The 22,997-nt window shown below is 37.4% G+C and overlaps 1 protein-coding gene across 10 annotated transcripts in view; it reads left to right on the top strand.

Annotated features, from left to right (window-relative positions):
* Positions 1-22,997, top strand: part of MAGI2 (membrane associated guanylate kinase, WW and PDZ domain containing 2) — a 729,608-nt gene that overhangs the window by 600,381 nt on the left and 106,230 nt on the right. For all 10 annotated transcript variants that reach the window (XM_071552704.1, XM_071552708.1, XM_071552706.1 and 7 more), the window contains one exon: positions 13,795-14,430. In XM_071552704.1, the coding sequence (XP_071408805.1) occupies positions 13,795-14,430 (636 nt within the window). The remainder of the gene's footprint in view (positions 1-13,794; positions 14,431-22,997) is intronic.

Here is a 22,997-nt window from a genome sequence, read left to right as displayed (position 1 = left end):
ATTAGCAATTACATGAGATAGGACTTTTTTGTAACCCATGTTTGCATCCTGCAATAGCAGTTTTTAGGGACAGGCTAAATATCAGACCTACTACTTCAGAGTAATATAAATTTCTCATGCACTGTAACCTTACTATTTGATTGCTATCAGTGATGGAATTAGATATTCTTTTACATTAGCTGTTAGAGAAAAATCACATTAAGCTTCTATTATTTGATTCTTATTTCTTTCATCTCTGCATTTCCGTGAATTTGAGGCAACACTCTTATTTTGCCACTAGATGAAGGCACGCCTTGTATTTTTGTGTTTGAATTACGCAGTGTGTCTCTCTTTTAATTTGGAGAGTGAGAGATTTGAGGAAATTGCAGAATGCTCATGTAACTAATTTCTCTTCTAATGGCAACCATTTTTAATATCTTTCACATCTTGTTAGTATCTGAGCACAACTGTGTCTGACTTGTGTATTCAAAATCCTTGTTATGCCTCAAGAGCATCCTTCTCAAATGAATTCTATTTGTGCAAGTGAAAAAGAATATATTATCAGTCATGTTAAACAGTCTTGCCTTTGCACATTCCCTGTAACTACACAGAAATAACCATGCAGACAAGAACTCATTCTGCTTTTCAGTTTAGTTGGGAAGAGGGGAGAGTCCTTCAGCAGAAGAAATGCAGAGAGTGGGTAAGAATCAAATAATTATAAACCAGAGTTGAACCTGAGTAGGGTCCAGTGATGCTGAGGCACATCTGTTAAGTGCAAACAGCTCTTTCCTGTGCATGCGGACAGCTTGCAACTGGATCTGGATCTCATCTCTAATATTACTTGTTTTAATGCTGGTATAATTTTTGAATACCAGGACACAGCTCTTAATAGGTTTGAGGAAATTGCTCTGTGTACAATTGTCTACTTACTGGCAAGGACTGTGCAAATACAGAATTGCCTTTCAGCTTCCTTGGCCAACATGTGGACAGTAGGCACTGTTAGCAGAGGGATTTGTGTGACATTTTCTCCACACCATTATATTTATCCTCCTGTTGCTGCTAGTATTTGTTTTTTCTCTTAAGTGACATACATAGTTCTACTATTCCCAGCCCTCTTGTGCTATGCTGACTTCAAGGGATCTTTGTTCTTACAGAGCCCTTTCTGATAGCAGCAACCTAAAACCGGACACAGAGGCAGATGCTCTCCCTCTGTCAGGGTAAAGGTTCTCCTGTGCCTTCAAATCCAAGCGAATACAGGTGGAAGAAAATGTGCCACCTCTGTTTATCAGAAACTGCACCAGAGAAACATCTCTGCTTGCTGTTCTATAAATTCCATATTGCCTCAGAATCCAAAACATGATCTCCAGTTTTAAGATTAGATGGACTACTTATTCTCCTTCTAAATCAGTTAGAATGTTTTAGAAGCTAGCTGAAGATGTATGAATAAGTGTGAAAATATGCAGACTTCTGTTTTCTAAAATTACCTTTTAGATGAGTTCTACTTGGTGGAACTGTGGTATTCAGCATTTAGTTTGCAGCTCATTGCAATAAATCTGGGAGCACAGTGAAGTGAGAGAATGAAAATGTGGTCACCACAAATTCCAAAGTTACTGTCCTCCCTTTTTATGGTTTCTATCACATAACAAATAAACATATTGAGAAGCATTCACACTAGTTATCATATCATATTAAGTAAGTCTTAGAAGTAGTGTTAGTAATTGTACTATAGTCAAATGAACTCCATGGTATCAGATTTTTCATTTCATAAACCTCCTCCCCTGTCCCAGTTAATCAGAATACTCCTTGCCATCAGACTCCTAGCAGTGCTGTTGCATTAGTTTGGTCATAAAAAATAATAATATACATATTTCTGGAGTAACAGTGAAAAGATCATGTAGATTAATTCTTAATAAAATCATAGAACTCTTCAGAATTTGTTTCTTCACAATGTTTAGCTGTAATTCCAGTTATTTCTTAACACTGCAAATCCAATCTTGCTGATGTTTCAGTAACAGTTTACCATATTCCTGACTCCCTAGATGTTCAGTGCACTGATTGGTTCATCTTTATGTATGTAAAATTGGTCAAGGCTAAACAATTTTGGGATTCCCTGCTGAGAACAGTTAAATCAGTGCCAGTTTGAAAATTATGTGATTCATTCTTCTAAATATTAATGAAAAACATAATTTATCAACTATTAATAGTATAAAATTAGGAAAAAAATTATATTTTGTAATTATAACATTTTGTACATTGATATCAGTTATTGTAAAAGCTGGTTCTGTTTTATGAATTGGTTTATTGTCCTGTGAACAGGTATAAAGTCTCCCTTCTATATCATCATAAAATCCATGAAATTGAAATGCACCAGGTCAAACAAACGCCCAATTCATTCACTCAGCCATACTTGGCTTAGCTGGTAGGACAATATTATTTAAGGTGATGTCTCTCTTGTTAGTGACAGCAGCCCCATCTTTGGTTCGAGTAATTCACAAAGACAATTTTGGGTTTCTTTTCATGAGCTTGTATCTTCTAGTTTATGATAAATGCAGAGAGAGCTAAAATGGACAAGAAGCCCTACTTTCATTTTTATACCCAGGGTTGTTTGATTTGGGTTTTTTTTAGTTTGTCCTTAGGTAACTGAATACCTGAGTTTCTGTGATTATAATCCCTATTGGAAGTGATGACTGTGTCATTTCACTTTATTTCTAAAAGTAGCTGTTGACATACAAGCATTTGACACCTAACTCTGTGTTGTGTCTGAAAATCACTTTTTGGTAGGGCATGTATGTGAGCATTGCTTGCATACAAGTCTGAAAAGTTATTAATTTCATACTTGAAATTCTATAAGAAGCAGAAAGAACAAAAGCAGTTTTAATGCAAATTGCCCTCCACTTTAAAAACATTAATTTTTGAGCAGGACAACACAGCAGGGCTCTTAGACATGCAGTCAGTTAAGATGTTTTTAAGGATAAGGGTGAACAAAGCACACAGTGCACATCAATTTCTGCTTTCTCTATCCCTGCTGCTGGCAGTCACATCCTGCATTCCTCCTGCTCCTTCCATTCCTGTAGCCCACAGCACACATTGCTCAGCCTCTGTTATCTCCTGGCTCTAATGTGCTGCATCCATTCACACATCATACTTTCACCTTTCCTTGTGCACTTCTCATGTAGCAGTTCTTAGAAGGAGGTTTATGGAATGGTTGTCCCACTTGCCATCACTTTTATGGGCTTACCAAATAAGGGGAAGTTGTGCATATAGTATAGCATGCTCGAGAGAACTTTTCCATGGATCTCCTTCCATCACTATGGCTTCCATCTCCAATGGGATGGGAGGCTACAACTTGCTCTCAGGTTTTGATGGACATGGAAGCATTGCACTCTCAGGACAGATGGGGCTACCTACTTTATCAGAAGAAGGATGGAAATATTGTTTGCAAGCAAATGACAGTAGGTGGTACCCTTTCGAGGAAAAATTAGATCCAATGATAATTTTTGGAAGGGCTTTTTAATTACAGGCCACCCATGGGATGATTCACAGTGACAGCAATAGGAGACAGCAGGCATACTGTGAGACTGCTTTTTCAGTCTTAACAAACAGTCTGATACAGCATCACAGTCATTCATAATAACCCATTTTAATTTCTTTTATTCATTAGCTAGTTAACAAATTAATAAATTTAGACATCCAGAAAATTAATTATTTTCTGAAGCAGACGTTAGGGCATATTCTTATACACAACAGAGTATTAATGCCACTTTATATATGAAATCTGAGATTTGACTACTGCACAGAAATTGATGCATTCATAATGCAGCTTAGTCTGTGGCAAGTGTTAGGATCCAAGCTGGACTCCTACAGTCAACTGGAAAATGAGAGAGTATTTACCCTCCAGTGGTGCAGTGGAAATAAATTCTCAACAAAACTGTGACTCCTCAGTGCTCTAAACCATCAAAGAGTATCACGAAGTCTCCTCTCTCTCAGAAAGCTGACAAACTGAAACAGAAAATAAAGAAGGTGGATGACACATGCAAGGAGGAAGAATAGCTAGTGGAAGATTGGATAATCCTCGTAAAAGGAGAATGTGATTCTTACCCATAAAGCTGTAAGTGTGGAAAGTGACCTTTTCCTAACTCTTAGAAGGCTGGAGTTTTCAGTGTGTTAATAAAGCAGTTTTAAAGAAGGAGCTTGGTGGGATTTTGTTCATGATTTTGCCTCCTTCATCTCAGAGAAAATATTATGCAAGCTGATTTTTGTGGTTCATACTCAGTGTAGTATTCAGAAATGAGCTGGAAAAGAAAGCGTAAATATTCAGTGGTGAAGATGTTAAATTGTTTTGCAAAGAATAAAAATATATTGCCCTTGAAAATGAGTGCATGGCAGTGAAAGAGGCTCTAGAGATATTAAGGCAACATTTGCTTGGAAGGAAGGTCAGTTTGATAATACAGTACCCTCTATTAACCTGAAAAAACACAGCAAAACCTGGGAGAACCAAAAGTAACTCCACTATTTTTCTTTGCCATACTATTTTAAATCAAGTAATATATTCATATATACCTGAAAAACTATTGAATAGATCTTTTGGGGTAGAAATTATGTGAGAAGCTCTCTGAAGGGGAGGTAATTTTTTTTTATGATTGTTAGCCATGCATTTGTGTGAGACAGTAGGTAATTAATTGGTAATCAAAGATGGCTCCATTTCAAATGCACTGAGATATTTATGTGTAGTAGACTATTAGTAAAAGTCCACTTATTTCACTGGAAATTATTTCACTGTTTTGATAGGTTTGATTTCTTATTGATACAATGATCCCTGTCTTTAATTTTGCATAAAATCATTAATCTGTAGTAATTCAGACTTCTTTTGAAGTATCTATCTCTGAAGGGTGTTGACCTTGTAGATCCAGTTGACTATTTTCAAGATACAGCTAGGCTTGAGGATTTATATATATGTACAACTATGAGTGCACATACAGATATTCTGAATTTCTGCTTTGGTGAGACAGTATAGGCTCCAATAACTAGGACAAAGCACTGAATGAGCACACATTTTGTTATAACAAGGATACAAGATGTTTAATCAGCATCAGATTCTTCAGCATAAAGTTTGGGAGTGAATTTATGTCATTAACAACAGCACCTGTGAAAACACAAATTGTAAACATTTCTCTTGGGAAGCATGTGGATGCATATTACTATTATAGATTGAACTTGATAAACAATATATCATAGCAACACCTTCAGATTTAGTGCCTGGCATTCAGCTTCACATCCATGGTTTGGCTCTAAAATAAGCACACTGAGTGCTGGCAACTCATGTGGATCCCAGTCAGCAGAATGTGGACCTGAGCAATGAATACACACAAAAAAAACCCCCAACCACAAATCAAAGCTATAAGCCTTAGCTTTAAATTAATAACCTGATTGATAGATCAGATTTGCACTGGTCTCAGAGAATCAGCTGGTGAAGTTAGGCACCTAGATGAGCACTTTTTGCAATTGTAGCAAGAAAAATGGAGTATTGATCAAATGATGATGAAAATCGTGCTCTTAGTAAATAGATAACAGAGTTATAAAACTGACCCACTTCTGCCAGCAGTGTCCAATTCAGTTACAGGGAGTCTCCTTGGAAACCATAATATCTCAAAAATATAAACAAACTCTCAAGTTATATCTCCATAGATTTTAAATGGAGACTAATCCTACTCATCTCTCTTTGCACATGTCTCTGAAGTGTCCAAAAAAGTGCTGTTACTTTCATAAAGTTCTAGTTTATTATGTGACTAGTTATTGTTGTCCTTGTGGTGCTAGCATTACTCAGAGAGAGAAAAAAATGCTCTGTTAGCCATCTTGGTTCACAAGTGACCACCTATTAGTAAAAGCATATAGATGGATGGATGGATAGATAGATGATAGATAGATAGATAGATAGATAGATAGATAGATAGATAGATAGATAGATAGATAGATAGATACATACATACATACATACATACATACATACATAGATTTATAAACATATAAAGGCATTTACCAATGTGCTGCAGTATCTTTTTAAATGCTCCATCCAGTTCTTCACCTCATCCATCCCCCTCTTTCCTTACTGACTGTTTATGTCAAGGATTTACCAGTGGCAATGGTGTGCAGTTGACAATGCTGCTGAAAATGTCTTCCACCAGGGACAGGTGGCACATTGCCAAGGTTCCCAGGGGGGCACAGAGGCTGCTTGGTATTTAGATCATGCTTTGCTATACCCTTCTGCCTTTAGGCTGCTGGGAGGCTGGTTGGGCTACTTTCCTCCTCCTGGGAGTCATTACCTAGATAAATGTGATGCGCTGCATACAGAAATAAAATGTGCGTACAAAAGCAAATGTGTTGTAAATTTTGACCTCCTTTTTCTGAAGAAAAAGAAGGGTTTCATTTCTACATGAGCCTGTGTACACACTGACACCTTTCAAAGTGATCCCAGATAGCTATGCAAACATGGCATACATTTTTTATCTTGCTCTTCAGATCCACTGATGTTCTGTCACACAGTTCATTCACACCAAGCATTTCAGGATGCAGAAGTAGTTCCTGCAAGCAAAACTTAGACTGAACAGGCTTACATAATTTGTAAATAAAAGGTTGCCTTGAAAATTAGATCTTTTTCTTTTTATGTGGTCTTGCCTCCAAAGTGCGTATCATCTTTTAAATAACTGCTTATTTTTTGTAAAGTGGCAAATTTAACATCCACGCTATGCTCCTGGATGCTTGAAGAAGTCAAACACTGTCTATCTAGAAAGAGAATTTGTCTACTCTTAACCACTTTATGAGCAGCATTCATTTAAGTATGCTTTTGCTATTGCTTTACTTACTTTTTTCAGTCTACAATGTTTCATGTTTACTGGATTAGCAAATAATCAAGGTCTTTAGATTTTTATGGAATGTATTTTATTCTTCTCGCAAAAGAAGTTAAATGCCTCTATTTAAATTGCTTCTACCACTATATGCAAAATACAAATAAAATGGAAATAGTTTTTTCTTCTAATCCACATCTGCCTGACTGTAATTACATGATACATGCTGGTTAAGCACAAAAATTTTGAATAGACGGCTTTTTAATTAGCCATATGCATTGGGTCACAGTAGAATTAAAGTGGGCTTTAAAAAATTGATTGTCTAAAAATAGCACCTGCTTACTCAACAAAGCTGATTCTTGGGTAAAGTTGCAGACGTGTCTGTGTCACATTTTCCTGTTGGCCCTAAAGCCAAGTTTGGAGCCAGTGTGCTCAGTCCTTCCAAGGATGGGAACAGATTTTAGCCCAAGATAGCCACTTCTACAATGATGCTTTGTGCAATTACTGACCCAAACGTGACAAACAGATGATTTACATCTGTGGCTCGGGTTTCAGTAAAAGGTTAGTCTAGGCTTATCTAATGCCAATTTGAATGCCTAGGAATACATTTTGAGTTCACTTTTGGTCTTATTTAGTAAATACTAATTTTTCTTACTGTAATTTCTTTCCCTGAACTTCAGTTCCTAGAGTCCAGTGAGTGAAAGAAGGTCTGTGGATAGTGGTTACCTGTCAGTTTTGCTGAGTTTGTCATACATGGGTAAAACTTTGTGTATGTGGTGAGGACTAGGAAACAGTTCTTCCATGCCAGTTTGAACAGTAATATCTTAATGGACTGGTCAGTGTTCTCACATATCAGCAAGTGGTCCTGAAACTATTTCTGAGTGCAGATATAGCTGAGCAGTCTGTCTCCCAGCAGCCCTTTTCGTTTCAGTGTGGCTGCTGCAGTACTGTCTATCGGAGAAAGTTGTTATAAAGTTAATATTAAAGTGGTCAGTTTTAAATTTAGCTCTTCCAATAAGGAACTGTGGTTATTGTATGAATGTACTTCTCCCTAGGTTACATTCTTGATCTATTTTAGCAGTCAATTTAATGTTCCTTTATAGAAGAAATAAGTAAGAATTTTCTTGTGTTTTAAGTACTTTGGTATTACTCTGCTATAGTAATCTTACACTACAATCTCCTATAGGAAGTTGTTATAATTCAGAAATTTTCATTTAAAAATAAGGGTAATTTTGTAATGAGCATTCATAAAATTAAGGCCACTTAAAAAAAAAAAAAAAGGGGGTAAATCAGACTGCCATGAACTGCAGGATCCTAGGTTTTATTTTTTGTCTGTAAAAGTCATATCATCATACCTTGGTAGCTACAGCCAAATAGGTTTTACAAGATTCTATGGCAGGTTGGAGTACAAGAAAATGCAGAATTTCTGTTTATGCTGTAAAATTTAACATCCAAATACTTCTATGCATTTGTAAGAGAAGTTATTTATTCACATACTGGATTAACATGTATGGCAAGTGGAAGGAAATGGGGGTTTAAAGTTTCAGAATATAATTTGGGTGCTGCTGTTTAACTAAAAGATCCCTCATGTGCTAGTTCTCTGTCCTGCTTCTAGAAATTGTATGTGCGAATGTAAAAATGACTCATTTCTAACAAATCTTTGCCTCTTTCATGACCATCAATCACGTGGTGTTGTTATTAAAATTGCCCCCATGTTTCATATCTTGGTACTGGAAATGTGCTAACACCTCTGCATTTATTACTAATGGGCTCCAGTGCCAGCAATCTTGCAGCCCTTTGCAGAAACAGAAAAGGTCTGCCGAGAAGTGACAGAAATATCTTTAATGACAGCAGAGTGTGGGTGGGCAGGTGAAGGGAAAGCTTCAACGATGAAGTAATCCTATATTGCTGTTTCTGAAACTCATGCAAAGTGTGCATATGCGGCGTTTAGACGATATGGATGAGAAATGCATGTGGGAATAAGTAATGCTGGAGAAGTTAGCAGAGTTTACATGGGCTAAAAATTCAGCAAAAAAATATGCAGCCAGAGCCCTGCAGAGCTGGTGATTCCTGTGCTGACTTGCCAGATCCTGGGCTGGCTTGGGCTCTGTTGCTATTGGCTTGTGCTGGCTGCAGGGAGGTAGCAGAGCTGTCTCTGCCGCCCACCAAATCACTGCATTCTGTCATATTTTAAGCATATAAACCTGGTACTAAGAGCATGATCAAAAACCCCTCAGAAACAATTAAGACATTTCTACTAAGCTTCAAATGTGATTGTAAATTAACAACAAAGATCTAATCTGCATTTTTTCCTCTGCATTCATACTTCACAGTTTAGTGAATTCTAAGTAATAGTAAGGGCAGCCCAGTAGACAATTCATTTCACTGAAGTACAGACAGGAATCCAAGTGCACAAGAAACAAGAAGAAGAAATAAGCAAAGTGTTTGTATACAAATAGTGGAAATGTGGGTAAGAAAATGGAGGAACTTTACAAACTGGTGCAAGATGTCTATCCAGGGAATCTAAGGTTAATAAACACTTTGCAGAAACAATAGCTGGAATCACTGAATAGTGTAGGTTCTTCTGAAAGGAGAGAAATAGGGCTGGTAACATTATATCAACCTTTAGTATAATTTGTGATGAAATTAAATGGCAACAAAACAAATTCTGTTTGGATCAAGCACTTCAAGGATGAAAAAGTTTGGGGGTTTTTTGAGAATTAATACTTGTGGAAAATCCTCGTGGTATCAGATTAAATTCTGCAGCATTATTGTGGAGAGGAATGTAACAAAGAAGTTGCCCTTAAAAGATATCAAAGCTCACAGTTGCTTCACCAGTCACTAAGCCAACAAAATACAATGATCATATAGATCTATTTTTTGTTTTGAAATATGTAGATAACAAAATGTAACCTTTAATCAAGTAATCAGGCACTGAGTCCATTAACATAACATGACAAAATAAGTAATGGTAAAAAAACTTCAACAAGCAAAACTAACTAGTAAGTGAAATATTATGGGACTCTGTATTTTTTTGTGTAAAGAAGGCTTCAAATTTCAAGTGTAACATACTGTGTTGAATCTGACAACAGGGTCTAAGTTCAGCCATCCAGGAAGTCCCCTTTAGGCCCGTGTTCCGAAATTTGTCAGTTAAATGCAAAAGCATTAAGTAAAGCAGAGGTAACTTTGGAACAGTTTGGCAAATTTGTCTGCTGTCAGTATTCTTTAACATTCTTTAACTCAAAGGTGAATTTGGACATTGACTGCCAGACAGAAGAATCTGTTTGTGTGACAGTGCAGGTGTTTGAGTTGTAGGCCAGGGTGTCTATTGTCTGCTCTGCTGGGTGTCTATCAAACCTGACATTTCATCTAGGGAGTCTGATTTAGATGCCCCCTCCACAGATCAGCCTTCCAGGTCTTCCTTATCCCTGAACGTTAAGGTAGGGTTGGTATGGTGTGCGTACATTTTGTACAGGCTAGTGAGGAAAATGAAATTGGGTAGAGCACCTGATAGTTAGGATGTTAAAGTAGAGATGTTCACCCTGGAGAAGAGAAGGCTTAGGGAGATTTTACAAATCTGTGTAAATAGCCGTGTAAAGAAGATGGAGCCAAGCTCTTTTGGTGCTCAGTGACAAGAGAAGAGGCAATGGGCGCACACACAAACACAGGAGGTTTCCTCTGAACATCAGAAAATTTCCTACTGTGAGGGTGCCCAGCACTGGCACAGGTTGCCCAGAGAGGGTGTGGGGTCTACCTCCTTGGAGATTTTTCAAAAGCCACCTGGACATAATCCTGGGCAACTGGTTCTAGGGGATCCTGATTGAGCAGGATTTGGACAAGATGACCTCCAGAGATCCCTTCCAACCTCAATCATTCTGTAAGCAAGCTCCAGTCATTTTAGTAACTTTAATTCTAAAAGTCAGGCAAAGTTTGGTGCTTAATATAAATGTTCTGCAAAACTTCAAAGATACCCACTCACTGTGAAACTGTGATTTCTGGAGGCAGACTACGGCTTGCTCAGAAAATCAGTCAGGAATTATGCAGTGGATCGCTATTATACTTGTCCATATGCACCCATTATTATTAGAAGCAGCAGGAGAGAACAGGCAGAAAAGATACTACAGGAACCTGCAAGGGAGTTTTCCAAAAGAAGAGAGGTTTTGAACTTTGTATTAGCATGGCACTGGCTCTGTAATGCTCTTATCTCTCTCTTCCTACCAAATTCTGGATACTTCTTTCTGTGTCAGCAAGGAACTCTCAGCCTGGAAAAACTATTTAGGTTTGGAGAAACTACAGTTGAGAAATTTCTGAATTTAACCCCTTTTATTTCTCCTTCCTGTCTCATGATCTGAAACTCTCTTTCTTCCCAGTGTAACACCACTGCATCTCTTTCTGTGAGTTGAACTCATGCCATTGTGCCTATCACAGTTGAACCTTTGGCTGTACATTCTCTCTGTGATAGCATATGAGTCCCAAACAGTTCAGCTGAGAGTTACAGCTTCAGAGTGTGCCCAGACATGCTATTCATGTTATACCTCAGAAACCACAAAGAACTTTAAAAATATTGATTTAGGAAATGCTGAAGAATGTTCTGCAGTCTTGTGAGGAGTAATGCAAGGTCGTTATTTGAAGTTCTTACCAAGACCTTCTAGGGCTCAGCTTTGCCTGTTTACTGACTGGGGAAAAGTGCTTCTTGGCCTGTATATTTCCTTTTGCAGAAGCGAATTTCTTTTCACCAGACCTATGTAATGTCAACCAGCTTATGTGATTTTCTGATATATGAAAACCACACTGGTTTAAGTTTTATGTCGCAGCTAAGCATGTCCAAATACATAAAGTGAAAGGGTGAAAACAGACAACGATTTACTTGCCCAACACAAAAAATGCTTTTTCCTTTTGCACTCTGCTTATGTATTGTAAGAGAGGACGAACAAACAGATTGGTCTCCTCCCACCACATAGCTGCGTTGCCAGCACTCAGAAAAATAAAGACTGCATGGATTAAAAAGTCGCAAGGTTACTGTTAAGGCATAAGCTACTGAAATAGGAGCACACATTGAAGAGGTCTCAGTTCAACAGAATCAGTCCTATTGTGAGCAATGTCAGCCTCACTGCTAATGTGGAAGCCAGGGATGAGAATGCAGGTAAGATCTTTCTATATCAGGGCATGAACAAATCACAGTGAATTGCAGCCATTGCCACAATAATTTGTACAGTGCATTTTTTCTTTCTATTAAATTTTGCCTATTGAAAACTGCTTTACTTTCAGCTGTTTGAGACAAAAGCATTGGAGGTTTTTCTGCACTGCCTATGAAGTGACCTGACTATTTTTACTTATGTTTTGAAATCTATTTATGATGCACATTTAAGAATGCATTTGCAGCTGCTAAGGTTTATGTGGATAATATTCACGGTCATTTAAACAAGCTTTGTTAGCCTTTTTTCCCAAGACGTCCTCTGAAGAAATCTTTCTCTGAATCACAGTTTGTGTATATGAAATTAATTATTGTCAGGCTGTTAGACAGAATGATCGTGTGGGAATTGACCATTTCATCTTCACATAGAAACAGCCTTTGCCTTTTATTGTCACATAGACAGAGCCCTTGCACTGGCATCTTGATGATGCTCTTTTCCTCAGTTTGCCTGATTAGATCCTTTGATTGAAGTGCTTGAAGGACTTAATTTCATAAATACACTTGAAGCAATTCCACCAAAACCACCTCATCCTCCCTAAATCATTCTCATTTTATTGATGATTTTCAAATACCTTTTAAAAGCATTATGTTGTGATGAGTCAGTTGTACCTTGCAGACATCTCACAGTGGTAAGACAATGTAGGATAATAAGAAAATATTCACTTAGAAAAATGTTTTAACTTCAAGAGTTTTCTAACCCAACATCCTTCTCCTTTCCTATAAAGATGCAGACTGTTTTCTAAAGGTGAAAACTGATAATGGGTCACCAAACTATTCTGAATATTGTTTGTACTGATTTCTCATTTTCATTTTAATATGCACCTTAACAGTACCTAAAAAATTATATAAATCTATTCTAACACCAAAAAGGAACTTCAGCTTTTCAGTAGCAGTAGCTGGTTGGTGCATGAGCAGTAGGGAGACCATAAATAGCCTGCTGACTTAAAGTATTCTGGTTTCATATATGATCTGACTGGTAGCTCTGCTATACATGAGACAAGATTTGGAGATAAAGGAAGTCTCTTTGTTTTTATTTGGCCAGCTGGTTAGGTGGAAATATTACTGATTTTCAGATATTTGACTGGATTTTTCTAATAGAAAACTATTATAGCTTCTTAAAAGATTTGTCCTGTCATTGTCCTTGTACCATCATGGCTACAAAAACGTACCACTAAACATCTCTATGTTATGCAAGATAGATAGTTCATGCCTAGAATAGGAAATGATGGCAGTAGTTCTGAATGTCTGATGGCAAGTAATGGCATTTAACAGAAAAATATCAATATCATGATCAATGCAAAAAGTGTTCCTTTATTCTCATGCATGCACAGTGTTGCATTCCAATTCCTTATTTGCTGATTCTCAAGTTCTCAAGTACTTAATATTTTTTTTTTAGTCTTCACCAAACAATGGTATTTCTTGACAACACACCCTCCAAATAAACTTCCATCGTATCTTAGAAGAAGAGTAATCTATGGACTAGACTGAAAGGAATTGGAAAAATAGGGAAGCAATGTTAGGAATAGGTGTATGTCTGTATCCAGATTAATTTTCCAGCTGCAGAATTCCACTGAAAATTACTGGTACTGTCATTGTCTCTTTGTATTACATTTGCTGGCAGACAAACTTTACTTTTTTGTCTGTATTATTTGAGTCAGTATGTTGATTGAATTTATTGTATCTTTTAGTAGACTTCTATATCATTGCAAAAAAAATTGCACTGCGTATACAGTAACCAAAGTTGTCTCATGTTGTCACTGTTTGTTCTTCTCGTTCTAGGTGATGTGATTGTCTATATTAATGAAGTTTGTGTCCTTGGACATACTCACGCAGATGTAGTCAAACTCTTCCAGTCTGTTCCTATTGGTCAGAGTGTCAACTTGGTGCTATGTCGTGGATACCCTTTGCCCTTTGATCCTGAAGATCCTGCCAACAGCATGGTGCCACCCCTTGCAGTAATGGAGAGGCCTCCGGTAGTGGTAAATGGAAGACATAACTATGAAACTTATTTGGAATACATTTCTAGGACTTCTCAGTCTGTTCCAGACGTAACAGATCGACCACCACACTCCTTGCACTCCATTCCAGCAGATAGTCAGCTTGATAGCACATTCCCACCACCTGCCCATGATGATAATGTATCAATGGCTTCTTCTGGGGCCACCCAAGCTGAACTCATGACCTTAACCATTGTGAAAGGGGCCCAGGGCTTTGGCTTCACTATAGCAGACAGTCCTACAGGACAGAGGGTGAAGCAAATTCTAGACATTCAGGGATGTCCTGGTTTGTGTGAAGGTGACCTCATTGTTGAGATCAACCAGCAGAATGTACAGAACCTGAGCCATGCAGAAGTAGTGGATATACTTAAAGAATGTCCTGTTGGAAGTGAAACTTCTTTGATTATCCATAGAGGAGGTAAGTTTGGAAAGTCTGTACAATTACAAAAATGTGTGTAAAAGGTTCTAAACCATAAGACATACATATAATCACTACATCCTTGCTTGCTAGATTGGAAATTAATTTCCGTGTTGCGGGAGGTAACGCCATTGGTTCTGGAAAAGTGTGCTTTCAATTAAGTATCCTAGGGAAAATCTTAAAGTTTGTTGTACATTCCTTTTTGTGTTTTGAGTGTCAATGATCACATCTCTGTAGAAGGGTAAAACTAGGGCAGTTCTAGACCTTTCACCACATAAGTTTGTGGTGTTTGCAGCAAATTTCTGTAAATCCCAAAGCAGTGCTGCAAGCTTTAGATATACTTGTATAGATTGACTCATTGTTGTAGATCAAAATCAGAGCAATCTATTAGCCCTCTACAAGGTTACTGGTTTTCATAAGCCATTTTGCCTCCTTTTCCTTCACTGTAAAAATTCTGTACGACAGTTGTTTTGTTTCTTTCTTGACAACAGAGATCCATGGTGTATGTTTCTCTGATTTCAACAAATAGCTTCCAGCAACTTAGTTTTTCTGACCAGCCTGATGCAGTAAGTTTGAATATTAACTACTGGAAGGGGAAAGTCAAGACTTACCTGTGAAGCAGCAATAACAACAGAAGTTTTGAAAACTTGAAAGTGATAAGTTATTTCATAACCACTAATATTTTAGCCAAACAAAATTTCTTAGATGGTTTGAGATGAGCATCCATCATAATTTATTATTATCCAACAGGAATAATGATTGGATTTTTTTAATTCAAGATCTTTGTTTCTCTAAAGGCATTCATATGTCACTTAATGTGCATTACCCTGTGCTTCAAAAGAAAAAAAAGAAAGGATTCTATGCCAACATACTACTTTCCTTCTGAAGAGTAAAAGTTGGGAAGTGAAGTCAGTGTTTGCATATGCCAAATGTTTGTCATTATGAAACTTACAAATCATTAGAAAAACGAATACAGTAACATTTTATCAAATTACAGGAGTAATAAACATAAGGTGATTAAAATATCTATAGATGCACGCTGTCAATAAACTATTTTTCATATAAGTACATAAAAGAATGTTTTACAGAAGACAGAATCTGACATGTCTTTGGAATGAAACCAAATTAAGAGTGATAAGTAAATTGGAGTCACTGTAGTATGTGAACTTGGAGAAAGATAACTGTTGTAGAGGTGCTGTATTTTTTGGTATTCAATCTGCTCTTACCTAACATCCATTAACAATCTGGAACAGTGGAGTAAGCAACTTTTTTTTTCTGAAAAAGTTGACAAATTAGGGAGAATTGCATAGCCAAAAGAGTATAAAGGGGATTAGAAAGGTAACCTCAAAAAGTGGAATTTTATTTGGAAAAATGCAAGCTAATCTCCATCTAGAGGAAAACAATTAAGAACACCAGTCTTCAGAGAGAACTAGAGTGTGAAATCCAGTATGCTGAACAAGCCTGAGTAATAATAGACAGCAAAACAGATATTTCAGCAATCAGTGCAGGACAGTAGCAAAAAAACCCTGAAGCAGCAACATACTCAAGTCCATGAGGATAATTTCTTGCTCTCAAGAGGATTTTTTCTTAGAGCATTGATTCATGATCAAAACAAGTTGATCAACATGATAGTTTAGCAAGTTGTGGTGCTTTAACTGAGCTGTGGTTATTTTCTAGACATCACTGTGACAGGTAGGAGACCCTACACTGAGATCAGTGCTCAATAAAGGCAGTGTAAACCTACACCATCTGGTCTTTTCTGAGGCCAAACACTGAAGTACAGGGAGTTACCCTTGCTCAGCTGACACAAAATACTAGATCCAAATGCAGTAACATTTAACCCTCTGTTGCTGGGGTAGGAGGTGTTTGGTTGCTTTAGAGAATGCAAGGAAGAGAAAGAGAGCATGTTTTGTTCATGGTAAAACAATGACCAAGACTGAAGCAACTGTTTGGAAGTACTACAGAGTCATCTAATTTAATGGGATGATACTGAACAAATGCAAGTTTATTATCAGAAATTTGTGAAAAATCAGCAATAATGACTGTATCTTAATGCAAGGTTGTGAGACTGAACTTTAAAAAAAATCACCTTTTTGAGCAATTCAAAAGAAATTAAAAAATAGAGTATATGAATCAAACCTCAACATAAGAGATGGCTAAATCACAGCTTAACGCAAGCATGAGAACTGTTTGAACATTGCAACATGGGTTTGGTTTCTTTTTTTTCATCAATTCCTAGGTAAAGGGAATCTATGTGACTAAATATACATCTATAATGCAGGTTCTTATAGCTATGCTAGTTGTCAGGTCTTCTTTTTTAGTACCTGTGCAGAAATAGGCTTTTCTGGAGTGTAATTCATGTAATTCCACTGTAGATGTTTCAAATATGTTAGGTATACCCAGGTATACCCAGAAAATGTATATTCTGCTTGACTGACTATAAAGGGAGTTGAGGGGACTGGTTCAGGTGCAAGTGTCTGTCCCACATGTTACGAATAAGAAACAGACGACATGATTTGGTCATGTGAGATAATCTGAATACAAAACAAAATTCAAGTACTTAGAGAAATCTTTGTTGATTCTAAAATATTTAGTCTGTGACACTAGTAAAGCAAGGCATACTTTCTCGTTACTCGTGGATCCAGTTTTTATTTTATTAACTCTGATGTGTAATGACACTTGAATAATGCCATCCTTTTCCATCATTACTCTATGCATCCTGTCTCTAATGTCTCATTTTTAAGATTAAGACCAAAGTGCTGTTCCTGCTTGTGGACAAGGAAGGCTGTATTTTGCATAAGGTTGTGTGTTGCCTTGTAATGTTCTCTGTCTCTGATATGAATATGGCCTGACTGCACAGCTCACTGTGGCAAATCCGCTTCTGTAAGTGACTTAACTTCTCTCTCATCCAGCAATCCTATCTACATTGCAGACAAGAGACAGATCAACATTGATGGAGATATATTCTCACTATAGGAAAAAAGCATCTCATAGTGGAAAAAAGTACTCCCTTGAATGGATATGGTTTGCCTGCTACAGCATTTAAAAAACCTTTGTCCCTCAAGCTTAGCAGGTCAACAGCCAAACTGCGCAGGGGAAGGAACAGTCTGTGTTTCAAAAAGATGGGGGAAAGGGCAGTACTCAAATTTAATGAAACCACTAAAAAAACTCTCTGAACGAACACCAAACAGAGACTTGTCATGGTGTACAAACCAACTGGAGGAAGTCCCACTGAATTCACAGTCTACTCATTTTAAAATTTCGAAAGCAGAAGTGGCAATTTTTCTGCTTGTGACAAAAAAATAATGGAAATAATATTATGGTCTATCAGAGAAATTAAAAAGCAGCTCTTTACCGCTGGCTAGACATCTTACTACCTTCTTTCTGCTTATTAGACAGTGTCTTTGCTAAACACAGTTGCACCAAAATAGTTCAATTTCTTTATATATGTTTTTACTGAAGAGCCATATTGTTTCCATTGAGTACCATATGCTGACAAATGTGGTTGTTCTGGGAAAAAGTAGTGGAAAAGTGTTTCCTAAAAAATAGAAAAAAATTAATAGGGGAAAGGAAAAGAATATCCAAAGAGTTTTACTCCTTCCAACTTTGCTTCAGCCTTTACGCTTCATCCTGTTTCTGTAACAGACTTCATTGAGTCTAGGCTGCTGAAATAGTGTGGAAGAGCTCTCAAAAATCAGTGTTTCTGAATGTAGATGGAGCATAAATTCTGCGTTAGTCCAGTACTAGTGAAAAACAGCAGTTGAAGTGGTATGTATCAAATTTAAGTAGAACGAAATATTCACTAATAAGGACATGAAAAACTGGTTTTGGCATGTTCTACAAAATGAGGTATCCAAGTACCTGACATACGCTGTCTCTTTGGAAAGTACCTTTGGAAGATATGAACCTGTAGACAGCAGCCCAGCTCCAGAACTGTTCCTGTCTGAAAAAGAACTGACAGATTCAAATGTAGATCCATCAAGACTATGTCAGAAATACCGTTGTTAAGGAAACCTGCAGACAACCCAGGACTGACAACTCATAACAGGTGTTGTGAGTGAAACATGAAAACTAAATCCAAAAAGTGGCAGCCTGAAAAAGTTCCACCAATCAGATGGCTACTTTATAATCATGGAATCAGAAAATGGTGTAATCCAAACTGACTCTGAGAACCTGAGACTGTTAGTGTGAAATGGAGTCAGAGAACTGACGCACTGTCCACACTGTTCAGTTGTTCGTCCAGTCCTGGGACTGGAGTAAGTTAGCAGCCGGTTTTCAAGGTGAGGAGGGAGAATTTAACTATGCAGTTGTAAGGTGTGTGAGTAAAAGAAAGTCCAAGTATCTTTCTCAGGGTTTGTATAAACCCAGTAGAAGTGTGTAGGTCCTTAAAATCACTAACAGATACCAGTACATCATATACAGCATTAGCAATTTTCAAAATAGACAGAAATTTCACCAAAAAAATCTCTGAATATTCTAGTGAAAAAAAGCCAGCCCCTCAAAATGAGCAGATGTTTCAATGGAAGGAATCCTACATCCTCAGTGCCCTTTCCATGGACTTATCTCAGATTTGCCTTTCTACCACAGAGATGATTTTTTTTTCCCACATTCTTGTTATAGGATGTGTTTCAATTCCTCTGGTCAGGAAAGCTCATACTTCTTTTTCTTCAAGATGTCTCTTGGAAAGGCTGCCCAAGATAAAGCTGCAGGCAACATCATTGCCCTGCTAACACTAGTCTGGCCCAGGAAATCTTGATCTTCTGGTTCCATGACCTCAGCCCACTACTGAGGTCTCCATAGCTTTTATTCTGATTCTGCAGTTCTTCATTCAAAATATTAACAGAGTACCTGATGCAAACTGGAGACCTTATATCTCACGGCTTGCTCATCCCCAGTTCAGGACTTTCTAGTCAACAGTCCTGAAGGTTTAAAGTAATTAAATCTTGGAACTATGTTGTAGGTTTTTGATTTGGGACTCCCGGAGGTTTTCTATCATCCTACTGTCTCTACTCTCCACATCCCTGAGTCACTGGCAATTTTTTCCTTCCAGTTGCTTCTAAGGCCCCCAGTCTTGGTTAAATTGCTTCCTATGGATTCTCTAAATTAACAGCAGTCTGTTTGTGCCTGCTTTGTTCATGAAGGTAGGCTTCTTCTGTTGTCTTTGAGAAGAGATACAAGGTCTGGTAATCTCTCCTGCTTCTAATATACTTTCTCCTCTCCAGACATTTAGTTCAGCTGTACATTTGCTGCTGATCCCTTTTCTCCCATTTCTTGAAAGTATTCTAGTGTTGAGAGGAATATTTAGCAATACTGTATTTTTGGCCCTGATTTATTCTTAAATGGCGCATGTGTCTCTTGTTTGTGAGTTTAAAGGACATTCAATCACACAAAGGGATGTGCACGTGAACATAGTAGTGAATCAGTGACATGTTTGAGATGACCTTTGTGATCCACTGAAACCTAGAAGTTGAAGACATAAATGTATTCTGTCAAACATGCTGCTGACCCCATCCTCTTTCAATTTTCTCTTTGCAATTTGCCACACCATTTTGCCTTTCCATCCCTCTAAGAAGTGCTCAGTTATTCCTGGACCCATCTGCTTTAACACTGATGGAAAACAAAGGTTCATAACTGACCTTTTCCTTTTTCATCTCAAAATTATGAGCTTTTTTTATTACATCATAAATTCAACAGTTTCCTCAGCATGAGTTCTCTGTACACATATCCTTCTCATGCTGCATTTTGTTGTTACCTTTTTTTGTGTGCTCATTTTTGTTGCTATTCTTAGCTAATAATGCCAGAAATATTTAATGATCAAAAATTTTGTGAGTCATGGTGCATTGTCCACTTCACTGACTTAGCTATTAAGATGTCATGATGTCCTTTTCCCCACCCTCAGTCACGGACCCTTGTGGTTTCCTACCTTCCCTACTTAGAAACCAATATTTAATGCAAAATATTTAATGCAAAGTAGTTTCCAAACAGCCTTGTCTTTCCTATATTAATTCCATTAAAAAAATCTCTGAAAGATTTTTAGAAAATACTGTTACCAAGCAAGAAAAGCTGCTGTTATATTAACATAACTCCTGTAACACTGCTTTCCCAACTCATTTTTACAAGGCATGTCTCACCTTACAGTGTATCATATTTCTAGTTGTGAGATACGTACTGTCCTAGTAACCTTCAAATTATTTACATCCTTTTTGCTCTACACATTTATACTTTTTGGATTAGCTTGAATAACTTTTTAAGCATCTTGTTGCAATTATATCTGGTGTAAAATCTATTTTAATATTAAACATGTTAGAGCAGGTAAACTAAAAAAAGTTTCATATATAGCCTCATTTATGAAGGGATTCAACCTAAATCTCATTAGTGAGAGAAATGGTAATTTTCAATAGCACAGGCAATGACAAATTTGAACAGAAGGAGTTAGGGCAGGAGACCAGTTATTGTAAAATTTGCACTAATGGAACTTTCATATCTTTTCTTGTATAGCTCTGATTAGCAGTGAAAACAGTGTGCAATTGCTTCCATATTTCTGAATAAAATAAAAGAAACCATAGAGCTCCTAATGAATATGGATTCTTTTAAAAATATACATTAATAATAGTTAGTAGCTATTATACTGTATTACTGAAAGTAGTATTAATTGCCTCATGTTTCTAAGTGGTAGTGCTATGGTTTTGCTGCTTCTTTCTTATTAATGTTTGTGCACTGCGTGGTACATTTGTGGATAATTTTGCAAAGCATTAGATAAATCATTTTTACATATGTTGCGTAGAAGGTTTTTATGACTATTAGAAAGCATTTTGTTTCAAAAGTACTTTTATTATTGGTGAAACTATTTTCTAATGTAGACTTCTATGGTCTGTGTGAAATCTGAACAGTGCTTCCCTTAAAATTTTGGGGGACTCTTCTCCTAGTGGTGTGTGTGCCTAACTCTTGTTTACATTAAGGGGCATTAGGTTGCACACTGGAGGAATAGGTCCCTTTAGAAGACCTTTTGGCAAAAAGAAACACAGGTGTACAGATGTATATTCTCATCATTGCATGTCATAAAAAGGTAGCTACCATTGCTCCAGTGGCTATTTTGCCATCAAATTCTTATACCCAAGATGAGGCTACAGAGAGAAGTCAGACCTTATCATTATTAGGTCTACAAAGAGACTTGCCATGCACGTAGGATTTATGCAGAGCTGCAGGAACTCCACCTTCAGGACAGGCAACCACTTGTCCCTGTTGAGGAGTGCAGGGCACGTTTGTGTCTGAAAACTGCAGCCCACAGCACTGCTAGAACCCAAGAGCTCTGCTGGCAGCACTGCAGGCTGCTTTCACTCTTACCTATATTAGTGAATGAATACCAACTGAAGAACAGTTTGTTTGAGAAAATAGACTTTTTGGCTTGCCTACATTGGAATCTGGCCAGGTCAGAGAAGTTTCTCCTCTGTTCTTGCAAGCAGTATTATCTGAAAACTAATGGGATTATCTTGGTTTGTCTATCTGAGTGAAAGATGACATCTTTTGAAGCCAAATACCTTCCAAGCATGGTACGTTGGAGAACCTATTGCAGTACTGAGGCATGAAGAAACTTGGGTGTTTTTTTCCCAGCTGCCCATAGTCTAGTCTCTGAGTCAATCTAGCATTCCTCAGAGGAAATCTGGGGGAACTCAGTCTAAGGATGTAGAACTACAGAGCTGGACTCTAAAAAAGTACCTTACAACCTGTGCTTATGTACCAAGGCATGTCTAAAATTTAGTCTAAATGTGTTGAACAATGTTTTTGTTGGTTCAGTATATAATGTAATGTCCTATTAAACAACATTTGTTGGGCTTCCAAATCTGTTGTCAAAGTACATTGTGTAGACGTTGTGATGTGGTGATTTGTAATATAGTGCAATATTTTATAGTAATAAAGTAAGCTAATACACTCTGAAACAAGTGAGTACATTATCTATTGTGCAACAGACTGGAGACACAGCCCTGGGGAGATGGGAAGGTGTGCTTCCAGGCACTTCCTAAGCCACTTACAAAAGCCACAAAACTCTTCTGGCCCCTGTGGTCTGCCTATCCAGTAAAAATGCAGAAACTAAATTAGTCTTCTAAATGAAGTATTAATCCCTGTACAATTCTTTAAGGGATTTTCATTTACGTTCTTAAAAAGGGAAGGAAAGCTTTAACAATGGCTATGCTTGCCCTCTATGATTAATGCTCAACTTTTTTTATTTTTTATAAAGCAAGAGTATAACATTTATTAAATACAACACTGCCCTTCTCAGGATGCCTTTGGGTGACTCATAATTCAAACACAATCAAAACCAGCATGAGGATACATACACCTTTGCTGTGTCACCTTCAGATTACAGTATAAAAAAGGACATGGAAGCCAAAGCTGTCAGGCACAAACTCTGAAAGCTGACTCCCAAGTGTGTTCAAACAGATTTCTAAAGGAAATAAATTGCTTTCCAAAGCCAGATTTGTCATAACTTGGAACAACATTTCAGCATATAAGACACATACCGAGCAGTGTTCCTGTTTGGTAAATGAGAGAAGTCTTGACTTATTTAT

This window comes from Pithys albifrons, chromosome 3, assembly GCF_047495875.1.
Source record: "Pithys albifrons albifrons isolate INPA30051 chromosome 3, PitAlb_v1, whole genome shotgun sequence".
Classification (NCBI taxonomy): Eukaryota; Metazoa; Chordata; class Aves; order Passeriformes; family Thamnophilidae; genus Pithys; species Pithys albifrons.
Note: the sequence above shows the minus strand (reverse complement) of the source record. Positions and strands in the feature narration are given on the sequence as shown.